The sequence below is a fragment of the Mchenga conophoros genome, linkage group LG7 (genome assembly GCF_057382185.1).
Source record: "Mchenga conophoros isolate Kocher_MC1m ecotype Shallow Benthic linkage group LG7, M_conophoros_male_GT1.1, whole genome shotgun sequence".
Classification (NCBI taxonomy): Eukaryota; Metazoa; Chordata; class Actinopteri; order Cichliformes; family Cichlidae; genus Mchenga; species Mchenga conophoros.
The window spans coordinates 58583082-58605671 of NC_140532.1; the positions used below are offsets into that span (position 1 = coordinate 58583082).

The following is a 22590-nucleotide window of genomic DNA, read 5'->3' on the forward strand; positions in this document are numbered from 1 at the left end:
TTTCAATTAAAAAAGCAAGCTTGAACCAGATATTTGACATAAACATAAAAACTCAAAGCCAAGTCAGCAGTTAAGCAAGGTTCCTGGTAGAAGTAAAGAGGCAAGGGGGACCTAGTGTTATCTCAGGTATCTTTCAGGGACACAAATGAAGATTTAGGTTGGGGAAAATTGTCAGCCATCCAACTTTTAATAGAGTCTAAGCATCTATTTGGATGCCTTTAGAAAAATCTTGGAGCTTAAAAGAGATATTTAATTAGATGTCATGTTCAGCACAATTTGAGCACCTTTAAGGGCATGCCTTATCTCTGCTAAGAAGAGGGGAAGATATAACAGAAACAATAAAGGCTCCAAAATAGAAAGGCCAACTAACTAGGTAGCACCAGAAACGCTTGCTTGCTAACCAGGCCTCGCTTCCACAACAGGCCTCGCTTCACATGGACGCCTACTCTATTCTGTTCTACTCTACAGTGGGAGCGGGACGAACTGCAGCCGTCCGCATCAAAGCCAAATACTAGGGCTATCATTGTGGAAGTTTACTAGCTGCCACTTTGCTCTCTCTTGATGTTTTTTTCCTCCAAATCGCACAATTAGCTACAGGCAGCACTAAGTGTTTGGTTAGCTTAGACAACTATGCTCAGCTTAAACTAGTTTGGCAACGGATTATGGACACACAACCAGGCGAGTTACTGGTTGCATGAAGCAGCAGGGGAACTGTAGCTAAACTGAGCAGCACCCAGAGCTTGGAGAACCAATCTGAGCAAAGAATGAATGACATCTGTGGGAGCGCAGCAAAATCAAATGGGTTTTAGGCCTGAAGAGTAGAGGTGGTGAAAGCTGCACACTGAAACAGAGCAGTGTGGCCAGTGAATGAGAAAGAGGCTGCAGGCGACTGTGGACAACTTTAACTTTTTTTGCTTTTACAATAATTTTTAAAATGTTTATTTTGATGTGGCCAGTTTTAAAATGCAGGCAGTGACTTTTGATAAAGTACATTTGTAACTTTTCCACAAAGCTCTTCTTTTACAATAAATAAATTGTTCAGATGATAGGTATTATACTGGCTTTTTGTACCCTGTGTGTTAATAGGTTCTAAAATATATTTCACCTTCACTCTCTGTAATGCAATATTTTTTTTTTGTAAAACTTTATAAAAGCTATAAATTAAATCTTAAATCTGACTTCTAATTTGGGAAAAATACCTTTTTCAAGATCTTCCCAGTGGTATTGAACATTTTCCTTGGTAGTGGGTGAATGATGGTGTTCATTACAGCTCATTCAGACACAGTATAGGAGAGAAACTGTGTATAAATTAGTCTTTCTACATCATAGATACAAATAATTTCAAAGTTCACCAGTAAAGCAGCTCCTTAGAAAAAGGCTAGGTGAACCAAAAAGACCATTCAACAAAAAACAGATTTAATTAATCAGATCAACTTGGATGTGGGATTTTTTAATTAAATTTAACCCAGTGTAAAAAAAACACAAACAAATAAAATTCACCCAAAAGAGACAATAACAAAGACTTTCATTTAGACAATAAGTGAAATGGTGAATTGGCTCTGTTTGGCTGCAACAACACACACAACTTCATGGTGCCAAAAATGTGTTGAACTAAAACCTTTCTAAAGCATAACAACTTTAAATTATACACATTTGAAACCGGAGCACCATAAGTAAACTAATTCAGAAAAGCCTGATATGGAACTTCGCCCTATGGTAACAATGATATGCAGCCCACAGTTCGGTGTCATTTTAAATGTTTTATGTCTAGGAAGAATTCATTCAGCCCATACTGCTGACGATATTTTAATATTGCAAGAGCTGAAATGCTGCTTATTTGACCTACAGTTTACTGCAGGCATGAAGTGTTTTCATTTTGGCTATCTAAAGGTTGAACAACGTTTTTGACTCAGGGGTGTGTGTATAGTCAGTTCAATGTTTTCATCCCTCCCATGGAGGACTACGTCGTCCATCCACATCAGTCTCCACATGGTACAGCATGTCAGCCAGAGTGTGTTCGATCACAGCTCCCCAGCCCATGTCACTCATCTGAAAGTAATCAAACAATGACTCAGAGGAAGTTTCAAGATCATTTGGAGAAAGTTGGGAATCTTAAAAGGTATGAAGCTCTCACCGGCTGGTACTTAACATCCTTTGGAGGGTATTTGAAGTGGGGTCCAAAATTGACAGAAACCTGAAGAGGTAAGGGTATACTTAAAAAAAACAAACCCCTTTCCAACCTTAAAATCAAATAAATCATCAAATGTGCATGTGTACTCACTGTGCAGCTCTTGTATAGTGAGATGGCAGGGAAGTAGATGCCCTCAAACAGGTTTTCAAAGGCAACACCTTGGTTCACTCCATTTTTGTAGAAAATCATCTGAAAAACAAGAGCCGGGCCAATAAGAGGTAGGTAGTGGAAAATGACAGTAGGTTTTCTCCACTGGAATTAATTTTGAAAAAATGTTCTAACCCTGCTGGGACTCATTGGCTTGAGGCTTTTCTCTGCTTTGTCCACATAGTCCTTCTCCTCAAAGTACAGGTAACTCTTAAACTTAATTAGTGCCTGAAAAGAGAAACTGGTTTTAGATCCAACTAGTCCAAGAAAGACATGAAAACACCACACCCACACCAACCCCTGAGTCCCCGTGTTTTAACACGGCGGGCGTGATTGCGGATGCCGTGCAGGTGCGTCCGCACGGCACCGCAAACCACGCCCCACCACATACCCCCATCGCCCGATTGAGGCCGGGGAGCAATCTGGCCGAACCTACTCCCCCCCCCCGCGAACTGGGGCGAGACTCGGCCCAAAACATCGGCGCCCCAGCCCAAGCGACGGGGAAGCGTCCATTCTGGTGGCCGCCCGCGCATCCAGCGGCAACGGCGAAGTTGGCCCGGAGGTCGGCCGCGTAGCAAGCGGACACGGCCCCACAGGCATGGCCGTGAGCTCCTGTACCCAGGCAGCTGGGCAGACGTCAGGCGCGCAGAATCGACTGGTGGCAGCGAGGCTGGACTAGCCAGCCCGCCGACCCCCGGCTTAGCGGGGCTGTCCCGCTCCTCTGCCTCCAACTCTGGCTGCGCAGGCTGCCCTGGAACAGGGACCTCCGTCTCCTCGCACAGCTGCTCCGCCACCGCCTCCGCCACTCCCGTTTGGAGCGGCTCCCCGCACTGCGCCTCGTCCACCTCTGGGTGGAGCGACTCCTCTTCCTCCGGCAGGTGTAGACCCTCGCCCGCCTCGTCCTCCGCCTCCGATTGGAGCGGCTCCTCCTCCTCCGGCAGGCTCGGACCCCCGCGTGACTCGTCCACCACCTCCGGCTGCCGAGGTGCCCCACACGGCTCCTCCACCGCTTCACTGTCCTCGGGACACACTTGTAGGGGTGGCGCCCAGGCCCAGAGCAGCGCCACCAGCTCCCCAATCCTTTCCAGGTGGCGCTCGGACCGGTCCTGCAGCTCTTCCTGCTGGCGACGCACCTCTGCCGCCTGCTCCCGCTGGGCGGCCGCCATTTCGGCCACCCTCCGGGCCAGCTCCTCCATTCCCTGGCTCCGATACGGACCCGCCGTGCCGCCTCCTGGGTTTCGGCACCAATGTGGCGTGAATAAGGCACGGCGGGACCCCGGAGCAACGTTCAGAGCCAACTTTATTTAATTCACGTCACACCACACCCACCCCTGAGTCCCCGTGTTTTAACACGGCAGGCGTGATTGCGGATGCCGTGCAGGTGCGTCCGCACGGCACCGCAAACCACGCCCCACCACAAATATATATTTATATTATTTTATTTATTTTTATTTACTCCAGCCTAGTAATAATACTGTTAATTTGTGTTATTTCTACAACACAAATTCTGGCTCAGAGGAACACATCTATCATTCCAACAGTTGCTGTTCCTTTAAAAAATACTGGCAGTGGTATCCAGTGGTATAAATCTGATTGGCATTTATCTCTCTTGTATAAGTAACATGGGAGGTGGACAAATGAAACACAGCCAAGCTCTTGGGACCATTTTGATACAACTGCATGTGACAGAAATGCAATGCTGAACACAAGAAGAAATCAGAAGTGCAGCTGATGTAGCTGCGGTTACCTTGTCCTTGTATGTATCAGGCAGAGCCTTCGCTGTCTCTGTGTCTTCAGGCAGCTCTATGAAGAAGCCCAGTGTGTCTCCCTGACTGTAGCCTGAGGAATAATGTTTTCCTATTGACTGGTGAAACCGCGTCCCTTTCTTACTGCGCCAAGAGTAGCTGAACTTGTCATAACCCAGAGGCGCCTGCAGGTTACCTAAGTTATAAATAAGATCCAACATGTTAGATATTGTGGTATTAACATTTTGTCAAAGCAGCTGAGTATCTAACTCTATATTAGGGCTGCCAGATTATGCCAAAGAATGATATCCACTATCCACTCTGGTAAAGAGTGACAACACAATTTATTATTTAAATTGAAGGGAATACATATTAACTGAAAAATGAGTAAGGACAAACAAACCTTAAAGCTGAAAGGAAAAAGAGGACCTGTTCTGATGTATATATCAATACATAATAATGGCAGATACTCATTAAAGAAAAATTTTGAGGTTTGTGAATTTCTTAGCCTCCCATCTAGTTAGGAGCCACAGAGGTGGCTGAAGGCTGTCCCCGAAGTCACTACATAAGACGCAGTATACACTAGGGCTGGGTCATATCATACAGTTCATGGTAATACTGGTATAATGTTGGGCAACGATAAGAAAATGAAATATCGTGATAGAATATGGGTAAAACTTGCATGTGCAGTGCCTTTGTTTTCATAGGCACATGGCAGAAAAAGCATGGCGGACGAAAGCGGATCGTTGAATGAAACGGATGAACCAGAATTGGTTTGTAAAAATGTTGCAACTTCAGTGTGGAACTGGTTTAGCTTTCGTCCGTCAGATACACAACAAAGTACTATTTTTGGTAGAGCATGCTAGCGGGCCGTCGTTATTACCGTGTTTTTTGGAAAATACGGCACACTTAAAATTAATCCTTTGATTTTTCTGAAAATCGACAGTGCCCCTTATAATCCCGTGTGCTTTATGTATGAATTCTGGGTGTGTTTACTGACCTGGAAACGATTTTATGTACACATTTTTATATAACTTTAATGCACATAAAAACAAAAACAGGTGCTAATGATCAACTGACCACTTTTTTTCTATGCTTAAGTGCTTTCTATCCAACAGTCACACGCCGATGGAAACAATGGAGAGCAATTTGGGGTTAGTATCTTAATATCCCTGCCAGTCTTGTGACCTACTCTGCCTCCTGAGCCAAAGCCAACATTAAATGTACATGTTGTGCATTTTGAACATGTTAATGTATATACAACTAATCTTTATTGTCCAAAAACTGAAAATAGCTCTGTAGTAAAAGCGCTATACAAATACAGGCCATTTACCATTAGATCGGCAGTAACAGCAGGTAGCCCCAATATAATTACTATCTCAGGAGCACAGCTTTGAGAGCCCAAAGGCAAACTGAATTCTGATGTGCCAAACACATTTGCTTTGTCAAGGGTAGCTCTACAAATCTCTCCTGCTACTCAATTTCTTTTCCTTAAACATAAATAAATAAAAAAAATAAATAAATACTATTCACATTAATATATTTATTACATAACAATCATGATAAGAGTGAGAAGCCAGAGATCCAGGAGATCTGAGCCCTGCATGGGTCCTCAAGAGTACAGAAGACCCAGACATCACCATGCACAGAGGACAAGACCCCAGGGCCTTAAACACCATAAAATCTTCCTGGCACCCTGCAAACCATCATTAGACGTCACCCTAGCCTCACTTTAAACAGCCTGAGCCTGATTTGGCAGTTCAGCTATAAGTCTAATGAACGGAGTGTCCCACTTGCTCTTCAGCCGAGCACACACCTGACCGACCCAAACCTGAATCTGTGGTCCTTTTGAGCAAGATTACTACTGTGACAAAATGTCATCACTAAGGGAAATCTAAAGGTCTAATATAAGCCATTATTTTTTCTTTCCATCATTTCATTTTTTTCTGTATTAAAATTTGATTTTCAATTTGTTAGTTTTTGTAACAACAATTGTTTCTATAGTTTTAGTTTTTAAATCAGAATGAAGGCTCTGGTTATCACAATACACTTAAATGATATTGACCCACAGTGATGACATTCCTGCCTCAATGCACAAAATATACATTTCTTTTAGTTAATTTTTCAGATACACTATATAATTTTCTTTAAATTTGTTTTTATTCTTTTACAAGTTAAGAAAAATATCTTTCCACACCCAAGTTTGTATTTTTAGTTTAGCTTTACTGAACTATGATAACCTTGTAAACTCTTATTAATCTAATCTACAGTCAATTGATGAGACTTTATAATTATATATTATTTTAATGCCATTGTATATGTCTTTCTACTCTGTAGTAGAGCAGGGCGATATGGCCAAAAATATTTATCACGATATATATTTGAAAATTTGCGATAACGATATAACTGACGATATAATTGATGCGAGACAAAATACAACTCCACAACCTTACTAGCGCAAAAAGACAACCTTCCATTTATTTTCACTTAAACAAGAAGCTGGTTTTTATGTACATTAAAGCTTTATAAAAATTTAACAGTGCAAATGCAAATTCCTTGCTGAAAGTTTAACCAAAAGGCATTTCCAGTAGAAATGTGCTGACATATCCTGAGCATAACCATGTATAATATCCACTGAAGTTAAAAAGAGGTGCTTTCCAACATTAAACTGCAGCGTGCAGTACGTATTTTTCGGACCATAAGGTGCACGGGATTATAAGGCACATTAAGCGAAACAAAGCAGTCAGATAAATCAAACTTTATTAAACTCATTCTTCTTGCTTCCTCCACTTCTGTACCATTGATTCATTAATGTTGAATTCTCTGGCAGCTGCTCTATTCCCATGTTGTTGCAGTATATTAATGACTAACCTCGTATTGTGGATGGATTATCTCAGTTGTTCTCCTGACTGAAGTTTGGTCCGTTTACAGCATCCTGCCATGCGATTGCATTTGTCTCTAACCATGAGGAACCTTCACGTTAACTTTTATAAGTGGAAAAGTGTTAAGTGTTCGTCCTCCAGCTTCACTGTTTATGTTATGCTAACATAGCTGTGTCGCTAGCGAGCACGTAGCATATAATTATATACCAGCTAGCCCAACTTCAGTAACCCTACAAACGTCACTGCTGTTTAGTTTCCTGTCTTCATTTATGTTGGAAGTGATAGCAGAGCTGTACGTTTGATTTTTTTCAGAAAACTCTCAGTCAGAACATGCAATATCATGCTTAGGTAACTAGCGAAACTAGCGCGCTAACTTCCGCTAACTTCCTGCTAACTTCTAACTCCGTTAAATGTAATACATTTTGTTTTCATGGATGCCTGGAAGTTAAACTTCATAGTTACACCTGGTAAAGCAGCAATGCTGATCGTTTTATTAAAGATGAAAGAATTTAGACAGTTAACTCTTGGTGATGCTGCAGTGTTCGTTTGACCTGAAGCATACGGAGTTTAGGACCCAGATTACTCCCAGCATCTTAGTCCGACAAATATGACAATAACGACAGCCCGCTTGCATGTTCTGCAAAAAAATGTGCTTTGTCGTGTATCTGACGGACAAACACCAAACCAGTTCCACATCACTGAAGTTGCACCATTTTTACAAGCCAATTCTGGTTCATCTGTTTCACTCAACAATCGGCCATGTGCGTATGAAAACAAAGGCACTGCGCATGCGCGTTTTACTCCCATTCTATCGCGATATTTCATTTTCCTATCGTTGCCTAACATTATACCGGTATTACCGTGAACGGTATAATATGGCCCAGCCCTACTCTGTACACAAACTATATTGTAGATGTAAATGTAATCATATTTGTATGAGTACAAAGCACTACTGACCAAGTGGTTGAGACCAGCCAAGTCTGGCTGCGGTCTCTGGAGGCATGTCATCAACAGACACCTCAAAGTACCAGGCGCCTTTCCGAACGCCATGGGAAGCTCGGACCATTGAATAACCCTTCTCCCCAGTCACTGTCAGGCGGTCATCAGAGATCTTCAACTGAGGCGCTGCAACATAAACATACTTATTCATACACAGCATAAAGTAAAGTGCCATGAAAAGTCTTGAGTCACCTATAACCTCACTCCATTTTGTGTTCAAGGAACCGGACTTTTTTGTAATTTGTTTTTTAAAAGTGGTTTTGAGCAACAGTTGTACTTTCTGAACATCAAGATATTAACTACTTTTGGATTCAGTTTCAGTCTTTGTACTAGAAAATTTTCAGAGGAAAATTTGTTAAGCAACTCACCTATGAATGATTCAAACATTCATTAGTTTCTAAGTTGAGGGATGATTCAGTGTTGTGCCCAAGCATAACAGAAAACTTAGCAAAGGACCAATTTTCAGTTATATCTTTAGGCACTTTTTGCCCCTAAAGATATTGTGATCCTTATTCCTTTAGCACAAACATCACATTGTCTTTCCAATATGATGTTTGTGGTTTCAACAGCATGTTTGGTTGGAAGGGGTCCAATTTCACTGTAGGTAACAATTTTGCATCAGATGCCTGATAAACTACTCCCGAGGACTGCGAAAATGAATAACAAAAAAAGCTGCCAAAGAGAGTTCAGGCTGTTTTGAAGGAAAAAGATATATATCGACTTTCAAACTTCTTGACATTCTACACTCTGCCTCATATAATGAATTTACATTTTCGTTGTCCGTGTTTCAATAAACTGCCTCAAACAAAATACAATGAACTCAAGGGTGGCTCAAGCCTTGTGCGCAGTATTGTTCATATGAAGAAAACAGAACGTCCTTGAAACCCATACCTCTGTCATGTAAGGCCAGCAGCACTCTCTCATACAGACAGGCTCTGTACAGATCACCAGGTATGGGTTTGCCTGCCCAACAGTCCAACTCGAGCTTCTCTGGGTCTGGAGCATGCGGGTCTGGTTCTGCTAGGACATAACGGTAGCCATCTTTATTAAATGGGTGCTCCAGTGGGTAACCATGAGGAGGCAGCCGCTGAGCAGAGAACAGAGGGTCACTGCAAAGAGATAGAATGACCAGTTGTAATTTAATGGTAGCATGCACGTGTTAAAGTTGCATGAGGAACAAAATAGATTTGCATTAGAAAAATGCATAGGGATAACTATGACATCTATATAACTATATATTTGTTATATATCCATAACTAAAATGCCCACAAGCTATGTTTTTTTTTTTTTAATAAATTCCCCAAAATCCAACAAGGACAGGGGGGTCCAGGCCCATCCAGCCCCTCCACCTCTGGCAGATCCTCCTGCCTGCAGAGTGGTCTCCTCAAAAGTAGTGGGCATCTTCAAAAAGATGATAAGACCTCCTGCCAGCTAATCTGAGAAGTTTATCATATTGAGAATCAACCAAATGAATGAAATGAAAAGGATTTATTGGTTTCCTCCAATTCTTGAATACTTGTTTTCTCTTTTCTTCTTTCTCTTTCGTCTTTAAGCAATGATTTATTAAATCTCCAGTTTTTACTTGGCAGAATGACCTTCTTAATTACTAGTATTAAAGACACAGGAGCATGATCGCTGACAGCTATTGGGTGTATCTAAGTGTCTGAAACAGTGTCTCAACAGTGAGCTGCTGACTAGGTAATAATCCAGACAAGAGTAAGAGTGATGAACATGTGAGAAGAAAGTATATTCCCTGCAGTCAGGGTGATGATATCGCCATCCATCACAAAGTCCGTAAGCACTCATGTACTGTTTTCAGCCCAAGTGTTGCTTTTTATTATTATTATTTTTAAATGACTGTCACTTACACTTTGGAAAGCAGTTTCTTCCGGCTGTCTACGTGGACCTGCAAAACTACCATTCAATTTTCTGGGACAGATTTTTTTGCTTATATTTTGCCTTAGAGGTACAGGCTTCTCTTACAACAACATCACTCAAAAGTATGTACTTATATTGTGAAATGGAGGCAGGGCAACATGCAAATTGTATGGAGAGTGCACAAGGCTGTTGGTTCTGAATGATTCTGATTTACTATGATATGCATGTGGTGAGAACAAAATAGATGTATGATTAACTGCACCAAGTATGTGCAGTTAATCATTTCAACAGTAATTTTGTGTGGAATCCACTTTTTTGCACACAGTAAGAACATTTCCTCGGAAATTTTAATAAATGAGGCCCAGTGTCCGAATAGACTTACCTAAACCTTAAAACTTAAATAGACTCCGAAATCAAACTCCCTTGGTTGCCTTTAACTGCAAACATAAACTAAGCTGGTTGATCAATGCTCACCTATTGCCTGTGTATCAGGGGGAAAAAGAAGAAAAAAAGCCTATGTTGACTTTGTCCCAAAGTATTTCCCCTGGACATTATGCCTGTCACTTTGAGGAATTCTTCAACCAGAATGGAAATGCTAAGTGCCAGTTTGCCAAATTACCTCACCAACTAAATGGATTTTAGCCATCACCAAATCATATAATGTAAGCAAAGATGCATATTTTATATTTGTTTTAAACAGTAATGGCCATCATGCAGGCATATAGCCAGAAAGCTATAACTTAGCTATGCAATATGTATTTGACATTAGTTGATTCATCACATTTAAATAAACTTTGCTGATGTTATAGTGATAACTGAGTATATAATAAACACAAGCCTCCCAGTTGTTATACATGATACATAACAGACAGAACATACAACAGTGCAATATCATAATACAGGACCGTTAGTACCTCCTAGTTCTCTTAGCTGCTCCTGCAGCCGTCCCCTCTTGTTGCTGCTGTTGTTTACGTTTGGCACCTCTTCCTTTTCCTGGGCCAGGGGCCAAAGCACCTTCAAGAACATAAGATAGATTATTCAAATGAACCCACACAGGCACACAAACAGCCAGACAGTAGCAAAGGCAATATACACTTAGATGCCAATTTCTCACACAGTCCTGCAAGAAATTTTCCTTATGTCAGCTTTTCTCCCCTCTCATCAATCTCAACCAATATTCATGAAAGGAGAATTTATTGCAGGGCCGGCGTCTTAAATTAGCTTTCCATTAGCTTAGCTCTACCTAGGTGTGGTGGACATATAAAGACTTGCAGTACTGCAGGCACTAGTCTTCAGGTCTGATTACACCAACTGGTATTTACTGAACCTGACCTTAACTACTAGGTTGGTCTTTTCTTTCACTAGTTTGGTGCAGAAATCTGCAGAAATGACAGTGCCCTCCTGCAGTCCTGAGGGAACAGTCGACTCTGGGCTGACATGTTGACTGACAGTGATGACAAGGAGTTGTGGAAGTTTAACCACAAATGGACCTTGCCACTGTGGCACCACTGAATGAGGTACTGGAGATTATGAGGATCACTATGAGAACACCTCACAGCTCCTCATATCCAACTAGGAGGATGACGCATAAAATTTTCATTCCCCCTTGAGGTAAAGAGGACAGCGCACCAAACTCCCCCACTGCTAGGACAGATATGCAGAACGTCTGCAAATGTGCTACATTACAGGTTGAATATTACTTGGCTTGCTGTGGTAACAGAGAATACCAGCAAACCAGTTATTCCCAGCTGCTGGAAGAGGTATCAGTGTCACAGAAGGCATGTGTGGGAAAAGATCAAGGTGATTATAAAAATTTGGTGAACATAGGGCAGCATTTGCCCTGTTCTGCAGGGTCTGAACAGTTTACTCACAACATACAAATTTGGGATGGTCACTCATGTATCTCTGAGATGTCTAACGCACCAGGGAAACTGGTTTACATCTGTAGGACACATAATTTTACCCTGACAGCAGGTATCTGAGGCGCCTGTTACAAGTACACAGTGCTACACAGTGACCTACCTGAGCATTTCTATAAACACAGAAAAAGTTGTCAACAACATAACTTTTCTGGGTTATCCGTGAACTCAATTAAATTATATTCCATTTATATATGACCAAATCATAACAACAACTGCCTCACTTTATATTGTAAGGTAAAGACCCTACAACAATAAAGAGAAAATCCCAAGAATCGAATGAACCCCTTTGAGCAAGCACTTGGTGTCAGTGAGAAGGAGAAACTTCTTTTTAAGAGGAAAAACCCTTCGGAGGAACCAGGCTCAGGGAGGGGCAGCCATCTTTGGCAACAGGTTTGGGGTAATGGGAAGTAGACAGTTTAAAAGACACTCAATTTCCTTTACTAAAGTGAAGGCATTCAGAGCGTGCCTCATTCTTTACCACCTGCACAAATGGGTACCTTCAGATTATGCATTTGTTACTGGGGCTTATAGCATCAGGTACCCTAGTAGTCTGATTCAGCTGGGTATAGAGGAGGGAGTTTTAAGTGCTGGGTGTCATATCTCAGACCTAGCCCAGTGCACAGCAGAAAAGAGTAATTGTAACAGTAGAATGCACAATAGCATTATGCCATTGGTGACATCCAGCTTTTCTGACGCAAGGAGTCCCAGTGGGCACCGTGAAGTCTCAGAGAGCAGTCACTGTGGAATCAAGCTTGTCCAGCTGGGGCAGTTTACAGGAAGGGTAATCAGTAAATGTTCAAATGTTAGGGGGAACTGCATTCACACTGGTTGCACAAGCTGAAAAGTGCAAGAGCCGATGGCCTTCCACAGGGTTTAACACCATTTAAAATGCTTTGGGATCCACCAGATCTCTTTAAAATTGTAAACAGAGAATGAGGATTGGTGTCACATTCCCTTTCCATGTCTGGTTTGAGTAGTTTTTTGTCATTCTTTTAAGACCTGATTGACAAGCACATTTAAAGTTTACTGGGCTGCTATTACTATTTGTCATGTAGGGTTTGGGGATAAAACAGCTGGCCAACCATCCTGCATGTCCTTTTCTGGGGGCCCCTTTAAAATGAAAACATTTTAAAGGGGCCCCCAGATGGCCTCTGGAGACTTAGCAGTGATTTGGGCCTCTGCAAGGGGAGAGCATTCATTTCCTAACGTGATTGGTTCATATGTGCCTTTTATCTCTCCATGTCTCCTTTGGTTTTGTCTAAAGAATAATATGTGCCCTGTTTGCATTTCGAATGCTTTTTTTGTGCAGGAAAAAGAGTTTTCGGCAAAGTTCTTCAGCTTTTCATTTACTGGGTTGGCTTATCAGTGTTTATACAAGTCAGGGGCTGCAGGTGCCAGTGGGTCTGCAAGCTCACTTTACTTGTTGTCTAGCAGCATCCTGAGCCCTGTTTAAAGGGCATCTGTGCCACAACATGCTGGTCCTCCCTCCTCACGTTTGTCCAGACTGTGCAATAGAGCAAGCTATTTAAGGGTGAGTGGTTCAGCCCAACAGTTGTTGTGATCATCAGCAGATCAGGACTGGTATCATGCTTCTGAAGAATACCCAGCAATGTGCATCTCCAAGTGAAACATCTAACATGTGCTGCTTTGAGAACCGGGGCTACACAAGAAGTTACAGTAAGTTATGACTGACTTAGCTCAAGTGCTGTTGGTGTAACTGAACCCAAAGGCCAGAGTACAGATAAAGCAGCAGTGAATTTGTGGACAGACAGCCATTGAAAACAAGTTGCAATAAATATGTGTAAATGACTTTAAAGACAAATGTTTGCTGCTCAATATTACTATTTGATATACAACTATTGTTTCTTTCTTTCTTTTTTTTTTATAATAATATTGCCAAAACCACCACTAAGCATACACACACAAATGGAGAAAGCAGCTTATTCAGCATCTGGAGTACACAGGAAGGACAGCAGACACAAAAAGGCAGGAATTAGTCCATGAGTTATGTGGCATTTTCCAAATACTATGAGCCTCTAATGCCTCTTTGATGTGCCCTTGCCACATCTGTCTGGCAAAATGTAAATTAAATGGAACAAGACCTACTCATTTGATTCAACTCATTCCTCCAAACACAAATAGAAAGTCAGAATTAAGTGCTCTAAGGTAAACAAGAACTAACCAAACATGCCCACTTATCAATAAGTTTAGTGATCCAAGTGATGGCTTCTCAGTAGCTGCACATAACTCAGTTCTTATTTTTCTAATTTTTAAGTCAAATTTTTGTCTCCAATTCTAACGTGCTACTCAGTTGTTCAATATACATCTGGACATCTTTTACTTTACCTGACTTTACTTTTAACCAAATTATAGGTCTTTTCCACTAGTACCTAATCACATATCTGCAGTTTTGGTCATTTTCATTACAACTGAATACCACCAAATGTACATGGGGTCATTATAGCAACATAGTCGAAGGTCCCGTGACTCATTTGCATGCAACACAAACCCCACAACAAAGGAGGACGCTGAGTCAACGGTATACCTGCTGCTCAGTGTATGGCTTTTTGTCAGATTCTGGGACCACAGTGTTCTTATTTTTTTGCCCCCTCATTGCTGGGTTTCAAAATTGGTGTTGATTTTCACGAAGGAGAGACACTTTCATCATTGGCACGAAGTATGTTGACGTCAGATTTTTGCCTCAGATTGCTTGGAACCCCAGCAGAGGTGGTACTAAAGAAAATACCTGGTACCATTTATATTGGAAACCCTACAAACCGAGTTGAGCCATGTCAAGCCAAACCAAGTAGGTACTAATGGAAAAAGGCTATTTGTGAACTACAGGTTTAACCACTGAATGTAGGTGTGAGCTGAAGTAATAAATGCATATTATAAACATCCCATTGCAAGTACAGCTTAATGCCAACAACAACTAATTTTTAAAATTCATTGTGATGTTAAAATATTTGATCATCACAAACTACAAACATTAAAGATTCTAATCTAGACATTATTTTCACAATTTCCATTTTATTTATTGAACACAATTGTTCGGTAAATAAAATGCGAGAAAATAATAAATTTTTCACACTACTGTAGGATATTTTTGTATAGATTGTTTCTAGAAATGTCTAAAACCTGTCATTTTGAGTTTTTTTTTTCCCCTTTGCCGTCGAGCTTATCTTTTTAAAGTAATTTTATGGCTCCAGACCTGTGACACAAAACTTGAGATGGAGGCAATTGAAGAGGATGAGGCTAATAAGCATTGGGTAAAAGCCAATAGCAAATCAAAAATGAAAATCTATTCTTGCAGCCATTGCACTTTGGAAGGGCAGAGTGCCATTACAGTCGGGAGATTTTGAAGGATTTCAGAGCTCATTAGCAGCAAGCCAGAGACAAGAAAGATTCACAAATGAGGGTAAAAGCTTTTTAGAAGGTGGGTGGGAGACCAAACAGATACAGAGAGCAAACAGGGAGGTTACAACTGGATATGGATGAAGTTGCCCTGAAGATGCTTTTTGGGGATCAGTTTGGGTTGGTTTGTGCTACACAGGAAAGTCTGATTGGAACATTTGGGCCAACTTCTATCCAGAGAAGTTATGACACACACACACACACACACAAACCCCACACTAATTACTCCAGATGCCAACACACCACATATTCACCTGAGAAAGAAGATCCACCTGGAACATAATGCACAGAATCACTATGGGAATCACATATCACACCATTTGATTGAGTTTGGGGAGTTTACAGCTCATTATTCATGTAAGGCTGATTTCACACCCAACCCATTTGGTTCAGTTTAGTCACACTCTTACGCCTTGATTATACTCTGTTGTGGACATGGAAAGGTAGAGACACAATGGCCAAGTAGTCATTCCTGTTACACTCAGATTGATGTTCACTTCTCTGTGGACAAGTCAGGTAGCAAAAGGGGGGAGAAGACAAACAAAAATCAATAGGCAGGCACATCAAGGTCTGCCCTGCCCTCACACTCACCATCTGATGGCAAAATTTATATCACTTGGACCCTAGCAAACCCTGGAGGACATGGAAATTGTAATCAAGGGTTTACTATGATAGATGCCAGCAGTTTGTGAAAGCTGTCAAACTCTGGTGCAAATGAAACCTAACCAACTCTGCCTGAAAAGGAGGGCCTTGGCATGTATCCAAGGAAATTTTATCCAGTTCTATGGTGAAAAAAAGCCCAATCAAAATAAAAACCATTTATGTTAGAGTGACTGCAGCAGAGAAAGTTTTAATCAACACAAGCTTGCTCTAACGCACTGTACATCACTCTCCTTCACTGAGACCTCAGTGCTTGTATGACCAAGGAGAGAGCACGGGAAAGCAAGAAGTCATTTCAAAAGCTAGGCTTTTTTGTCACTGATGTGACCAAGAGGGATGACAGTCAATCAAGATAAGGTGGTTAACTTGCTCAAAAAAAAAAAAAAAAAAATCTCTAGCCCCAAACCTGAAAACATTACACCTAACCAATAAATGAATCCACAAACAGTGGAATAACTGAGCAAAAGCTTCAATTTTTTAGCAAAAGAAAAGTTGCTATTATATGCTTCTGCACATTTTGCCCAGTTAGTATAACAGTGACCTCTTAACAATTTAATGAATATATCTTCTCTTTCAGCTGCTCCCTTGAGAGGTTGCCATAGCAAATCACCTGCCTCCATCTCACCCCATTCCTAACATCCTCCTCTGACACTTCAATGTTCAGCATGACCTCCTTCACAACATTAATGGACCACCTGTGTGATCATATCTTTTCCTTCTGATTCGTGAGTACTCCTGATTATGTTCTTTTCTCTTGAGTGTGACTTATATATGGATATAAATATACATCCAACCCTGTTGGACATACGCACTAAAAACACTGAACCTCTTCAGCCATAATGATCCACTTGGAAAAGGAAATCTGTTGGGCATTTCTCATGGCATTCAGACAATAATTCTGATTGCTACAGAGTTATAAACATTATATGCTGGCTGAGCCAGAGCCAGATTATAATGCCTGCAATAAGTTTCTTGTTAATGATGATAAACATGTCAATGTCGATAAAGTGCACCATCATCTGCTGTGACATCTCCGAAATGTTATCTTTACATGTGCAACTGTGAGAGTTGTTGCTGCATGCAGGATGACAGCTGTTAAATCTATCCAAAATGTCTGTTTATTTTATAATAATGTCAAGTGAACCAAAAACGAATCAAACTGTGGGTGTGAAACCACCTGCAAATATTTTAGCCTCTTTTTCTTTAACACACAATGTTATATAACAGGACTAATCTGTGCTTATCATTATTACAGTTTGGAATATTGTTTTGCACCCTTACCATTGAGCCCACCAGCCATGGGAGTACCAGTAGTCTGTTTCTGTGTGTCATATGAGGGTCCAATGTTTCCCAGGTCCTACACAAGAAATACATATTTTACATACTGTATTTTTTAAAAAATGCAACAAATGCCCCTCCAGTGTGCAACAAATAACAGAATAAAATACCTGGTCCAAAAGGCCAAATTTAGGGTACTCCTCTTCAGGGTCTTTACTGCCTGGATCAGGGTGTTCCTTCACCAGGAAAACATCGCGCTCTTTGCACTGGAAAATAAAAGTTCTACTCAATACTAATACTACAACATTTCAATAATCATTACATATTTATTTATATGAGGATACCTGGTCATGATATAGCAGTGCAGCAGGGTGGATAGTTACAAGAATGGTTAAACAACATTTCTATAAATACCTCAGAGTACACATAGATAATAAACTGGACTGGGTTAAAAACATCACTGCACTCTACACTATTTTCTGAGGCGGCTGAGGTCTTTCAACATCTGGTGGACAATGCTCAGGACTTTTTCGAGTCTGTTGTGACCAGTGCCATCCTCTATGACGTTGCATGCTGGGGCAGCAGGTTGAGGGTCGCAGATGCCAACAGACTCAATAAGGTCATCCACAAGGCCATTAATGTTGTGGGGATGGAGCTGGACTTCCTTAGGTTGGTGCCAGAGAGGCTGGCCAGTCACAGGAGCATGTTCAGTAAGACAGTGAGATTATCAAAATGCACCACTGAATGACACAGAAAATCATTCCTTCCATGTGGCTCTCTCTCTGTACAACTCCTCCATCTAATGTACAGTGCACACTGCAACAGTTACACCCTTTTGCACATGCTCTACAGTAAAATAACAAATGACAAAGTTTAACAGGTTAAAGGTAAATGTCAATCATATATATTTCACCTCTGTAATATTCTTAATATTTAAATTGAGCTATTTGTATATTTAAGTGATATTTCTTACATTTTTAAACTTTATTGTACTATTTAATTAATTTAGTCTGTTACTGTTATTGTCTTGAAGCAACTGTAACCCACATCACTCCCTTACGGATTATTAAAGTATTCTGATTCTTTTCCTAACTGTGCTGTCTTCACATGGACATGTTTGTCTTTTGTTTTGTTTTTTAATAAAAAAAGAGAATTTAAAGCATAACTGCCTATATTTTCTGTGTAATGGACTGTAGCAGTCACTGTACCATCGTCTTCACTATATTGTTTGGCCAGGTGAGCTTCCCGGGTCTTTGTCGAGTTGTCATGCACTCCCAGTACTTGTCAATAAATGGGATGATATCCTGTAACAAAAGAAAATAAAAAGGAAAATTGAAAATTAATTAATCCTACAATTTAGGAGGGCTTCAACAAGTTAAAAAAAGGTAAACAATAATTCTTTCACATAAATGTCCATAAGCTTGAATTCTTCCCCCTGCTCCCTTTTAACAGGTTGTCACCACAGCGGATCATCTGCCTCCCACTTAATTTAGTCACTTAATTTATTTGTAAAGGATTTTACATTCAGCTCCCCTTCTGATGTAACTGGCCACATGTTTCCCAGCTTAAAACTGGTACAAAAGGTACACTACCGTCTGACCTCCCATGGCTCCTCTGAGATGACCATCCACCAGTGTGTGTTTATACATGTTTGTACTCATTTCCCATTATGATTTAGGAAATTAACTGGACTGGAATTTGTATAACACAAACCTCATTCACCCATTCACACCCACTTTAATACAGTTCTATAGTCTATCCTTTAACCCTTAGGAATATTGAAGGAGCTGGAGATGGCTCTTTTAGGTGATAGATGACCTGCTTTACTGCCTGACCCTCAGTTTTCATATACTCAGTGCGCGTCAGGAAACGAACTCAACAACAGTAATTTAAGTAAAGATTAGCATTACTCAGAATTTAAAACTGTTCCATGAACATCTACTATGTCTGGGATAGGAAGGCAACAGTTTGATACACCTACTTATAAGACTAATGGCTATCCTATAAGTGTAATATCATTGGAAAAGCCAAAAACAGTTACACGCACCTTGTCTTTAGAGAACATGGTCTTTGGATGCTCCTCTTGTGTTCTGGATCTCCATGTCAGGTTAGCAAGAGCTGTGAGACACATCTCTTTCAGGTCTGAGAAACCAAAAGCGCTTTGTCAGTCATTCAAAACACAGAGTAAGTTATGATCTTAAAGCTTCAGAAAGGTTATTAGCTGGTTAAAGCACATGGCACACATACTTGCTTGTTTCCTGAGAAAATATGTGTTACCACTGTGATGGCACACGTTGCAGTGAAACACATAATTGGTCATAAAGGGCAGACAGGTCCTGTAGAGGAGGAGAAAGACTGGAGCATGAAAGCTGTCAGGACCGTTACACAGCTGCTGATATTGTACTGACCAGCTACCGAATAATAGCTTTACTCTGTGCCGATGCCAAATGTGTCAGCGGTGAACCACTTCATGCACAAAGCACATTGCAGCTCCACCTCTCCCAGCTGCCTGCCACTTTCCTCATCTCCTGATCCAGTGAGAGCGTCAGCAGCCTCTGAGCCTTCACCAGCTGCCTCCTGAAATAATCAAACTCAGATAATTAAAAGCAAGAATTTACAAAACAAAGCCTTAGCAGTTATATAACTCAGTACCATTACCTCTTTGCCATTAGATGACTCAGTCTCCATGGTCGGTAGCACTCCAAATGCAGTTTCCCTGAACATCAATGGACAAATCAGATGATCCAACAATTATTATACATGCAAAAGCAGCCATAAGAGAACTGCAATAACAACATTTCTATTAACTTTATAATATAAATGTCTATTTTTTTTTTTTAAAGGAAAACCAAAGTTTACCCATCCATGAAGGGATCTTATTTCAGCTAGTACATGCTCACTTGTTTACCCTTTGTTAGTTTTTATTTTAATCAAAAGCATACTGCTAAAGAAAATTGCTATTTTCCACATAAAGGTCTTCAGTTATAATTTCCAGATTTTACGCGTTTGTCAGCAGACCACGCAGTGTAGGGTCTGTTGGTGTAAAGCTGCTTTCTCTTTCAAACTGGCTTTATGTGTCCGTCTGCGTACGCTTTTCGGTAGGTCAGGAATTTAAGCAGAATTTATGGCCGCTGAGTATTGAGCTATGCTGTCAGATGGAGGCGGTGTGCAATGTCTTACAACCGGTCTATGAGACACTCTCGCATGTGTTGTTGTTGGTCCGTTAGCTAGCGACGGAGAAAAGCGAAGTTAAACCTGAATAGAAATCGAATGCATAAAACAATAAAAAAAAAAGTGTCACTGCAACCACACTCTGTGCTACTCGTACTATAATTTTTGATATTTGGGTTTTGGCACGGTTTAATGGTCCCCGGTAAGCTCTATTCCGGTGTTGTACACGCTTGTACTACAGTGGAAATTATGGACCTGCAGATGCAGATGTTGGGAAACGTGTACGCGGATGGACACATTTGCGGGACCATAAATCCAGCTTAAACTCTAACATTAGCGTTTAAGCTGTAAGTTTAAGAAAAGCTAACGCTAGTTAGCAAGTTTAGCCAGTTTGCTAACATTGTTTCTGATAAAAACAGAACGTTAATGCTAATTAATGCGGGTTATATGTACACATATAATCCGCAATATGACCTAAAAATTCTATACAATAAAACTGTTGCATCAGGCGCACATACCCTTCTCCGGACTCAGGTTCGGCTGCAGTAGCAATGCCCGCCTCTACCTCGGACGCCATGTTTCGAATCAATAACAACAAAAAACATCGCGAGAAGATGACAGCTTCCGGTTAGTGAATCAGCGCCACAGGAATTCAAATTTGTGAAGTTGTACTCAACTTGTATACACAAAATTACCAAAAAACAAACAAACAAAGGCAAACCATTCTCAATCAAAAGCACAAATTACATCCAGCTGTACATTTAAAGGGCAGCATAAACAATCATGTTAGGTTAAAATTGGTTTTTTTTGTTTTTGTTTGTTTTGTTGTTCTCTATTCATTAGAAACAGTCGAATCGTGATTATATTCTCTCTATTTATTTTTATTTTTTTTACTTTCACTATAACAGTACAACCATTTGAATCAACTTCAAGTCTCAGCCTAATAAAATCATTAATTGGAAAATTTTCATTTAAAATTTTAAAATGTAAATTGTAAAATCCATGTTAGGAGGAGTTGAAATATTTTAGTTTTCTAATTGTGGGTATCTGATCTAATTCAACAAGTTTAAAAATAGTCTTTACGTCTTAAATGAAATTTACTACCAGTCAAAAGTTTGGACACACCTCATTGTTTTTCTTTACTTTCATGAGTATTTACATTGCAGATTCTCACTGAAGGCATCAACACTATGAATGAATGCATATGGAATTATATAGTAAAGAAAAACGTTTGAAATAACTCAAAGCATGTTTTACATTTTAGATTCTTCAAAATAGATTGCTTGATTACTGCCCACACCTGGCATTCTCTCAATGAGCTGCATGAGGTAGATACTTGAAGGAGTTCCCAGAGATGCTCAGCCCTTGTTGGCCCTTTTGCCTTTACTCTGTGGTCCATCTCATCCCAAACCATCTTAATTGGGTTTAGATCAGTTGATTGTGGAGGCCAGGCCATCTAGCACAGCATTACTCTCCTTCTTGGTCAAACTGGTTCAACTAAACGCAAACTGGATGGGATGGCATGTCAATGCAGGATGCTGTGGTAGCTATACTGGTTCAGTGTCCCTTCACAATGTCACCAGCAAAGCATCCACACATATGTTTCTTTGGATTTTGAGTGTTCCTTGTGCTCACAGACTTGTTTTTCTCAGCAAAATTAACCAAAAATTCGGAATTGGCTTATTCCCAATCGACTGGCAACAAAGATGACATTACCTAGGGTGACCATATTTAGACTTCCAAAAAAGAGGCCACTCGGCCCAGTCTTGAAGAACTTTAATAATACTGTTTGTTTAAAGAAAATTTTAACATACTTAAACGATGTTCTCTGTGCGGTTAACTCATTCACTGCCATTGACGTCTATAGCCGTCAATTGCAGTGAATGAGTCAATGGGTTTAACTCATTCACTGCCAATGGCTGGCAGTGAATGAGTTAATGAATGGTGAAATAAAAAATATCATATAAGCTTTTACAAGTCAACAAGTGCAAAAAAAGAGGATGGTTGGTCACCCTACATTACCCTGTGGAAGAACGAATGGAGGAAGCAAAAGTGACGAGATAGGGAATGAGGTCAACAGGTGAGGTGGAGCCCAGCTGATGGTTGGGGATGAGGCCCGCAATGGCATTGAAGGAGGAAACTATCTGGAGCCTGCCACTGGAACTGAAGGTGGAGACCCTCTGGTGGCCTGGCTGGGGACCAGTGACAGTGACTAGAACCCACCAGTGGTTTAACAGGAGAGTGGGGCTGACTGAGAAGACTCACAGGATATTCTGGGAAGGCAAAAAAACAAAAAAACAAAA

The 22590-nt window shown here is 40.7% G+C and overlaps 1 protein-coding gene across 2 annotated transcripts; it reads right to left on the reverse strand.

The window, feature by feature from the left end:
* Positions 1-1429: 1429 nt before the first annotated feature.
* Positions 1430-20912, reverse strand: ash2l (ash2 like, histone lysine methyltransferase complex subunit). 2 transcript variants are annotated; one of them, XM_085280466.1, is made up of 17 exons: positions 20806-20912; positions 19775-19832; positions 19548-19693; positions 19364-19452; positions 19164-19258; positions 18325-18420; positions 17287-17382; positions 17120-17195; positions 15433-15450; positions 10757-10856; positions 8856-9073; positions 7923-8090; positions 4086-4279; positions 2474-2566; positions 2282-2380; positions 2135-2194; positions 1430-2049 (listed from the first exon to the last, which is right to left on the reverse strand). In XM_085280466.1, exons 1-17 carry the CDS (start codon positions 20862-20864, stop codon positions 1942-1944), a joined length of 1773 nt encoding a protein of 590 aa, XP_085136592.1. In that variant the 5' UTR covers positions 20865-20912; the 3' UTR covers positions 1430-1941. The 2 variants fall into 2 exon arrangements, with proteins under 2 accessions (XP_085136592.1, XP_085136593.1); XM_085280467.1 differs by lacking the exon at positions 15433-15450.
* Positions 20913-22590: the final 1678 nt, after the last annotated feature.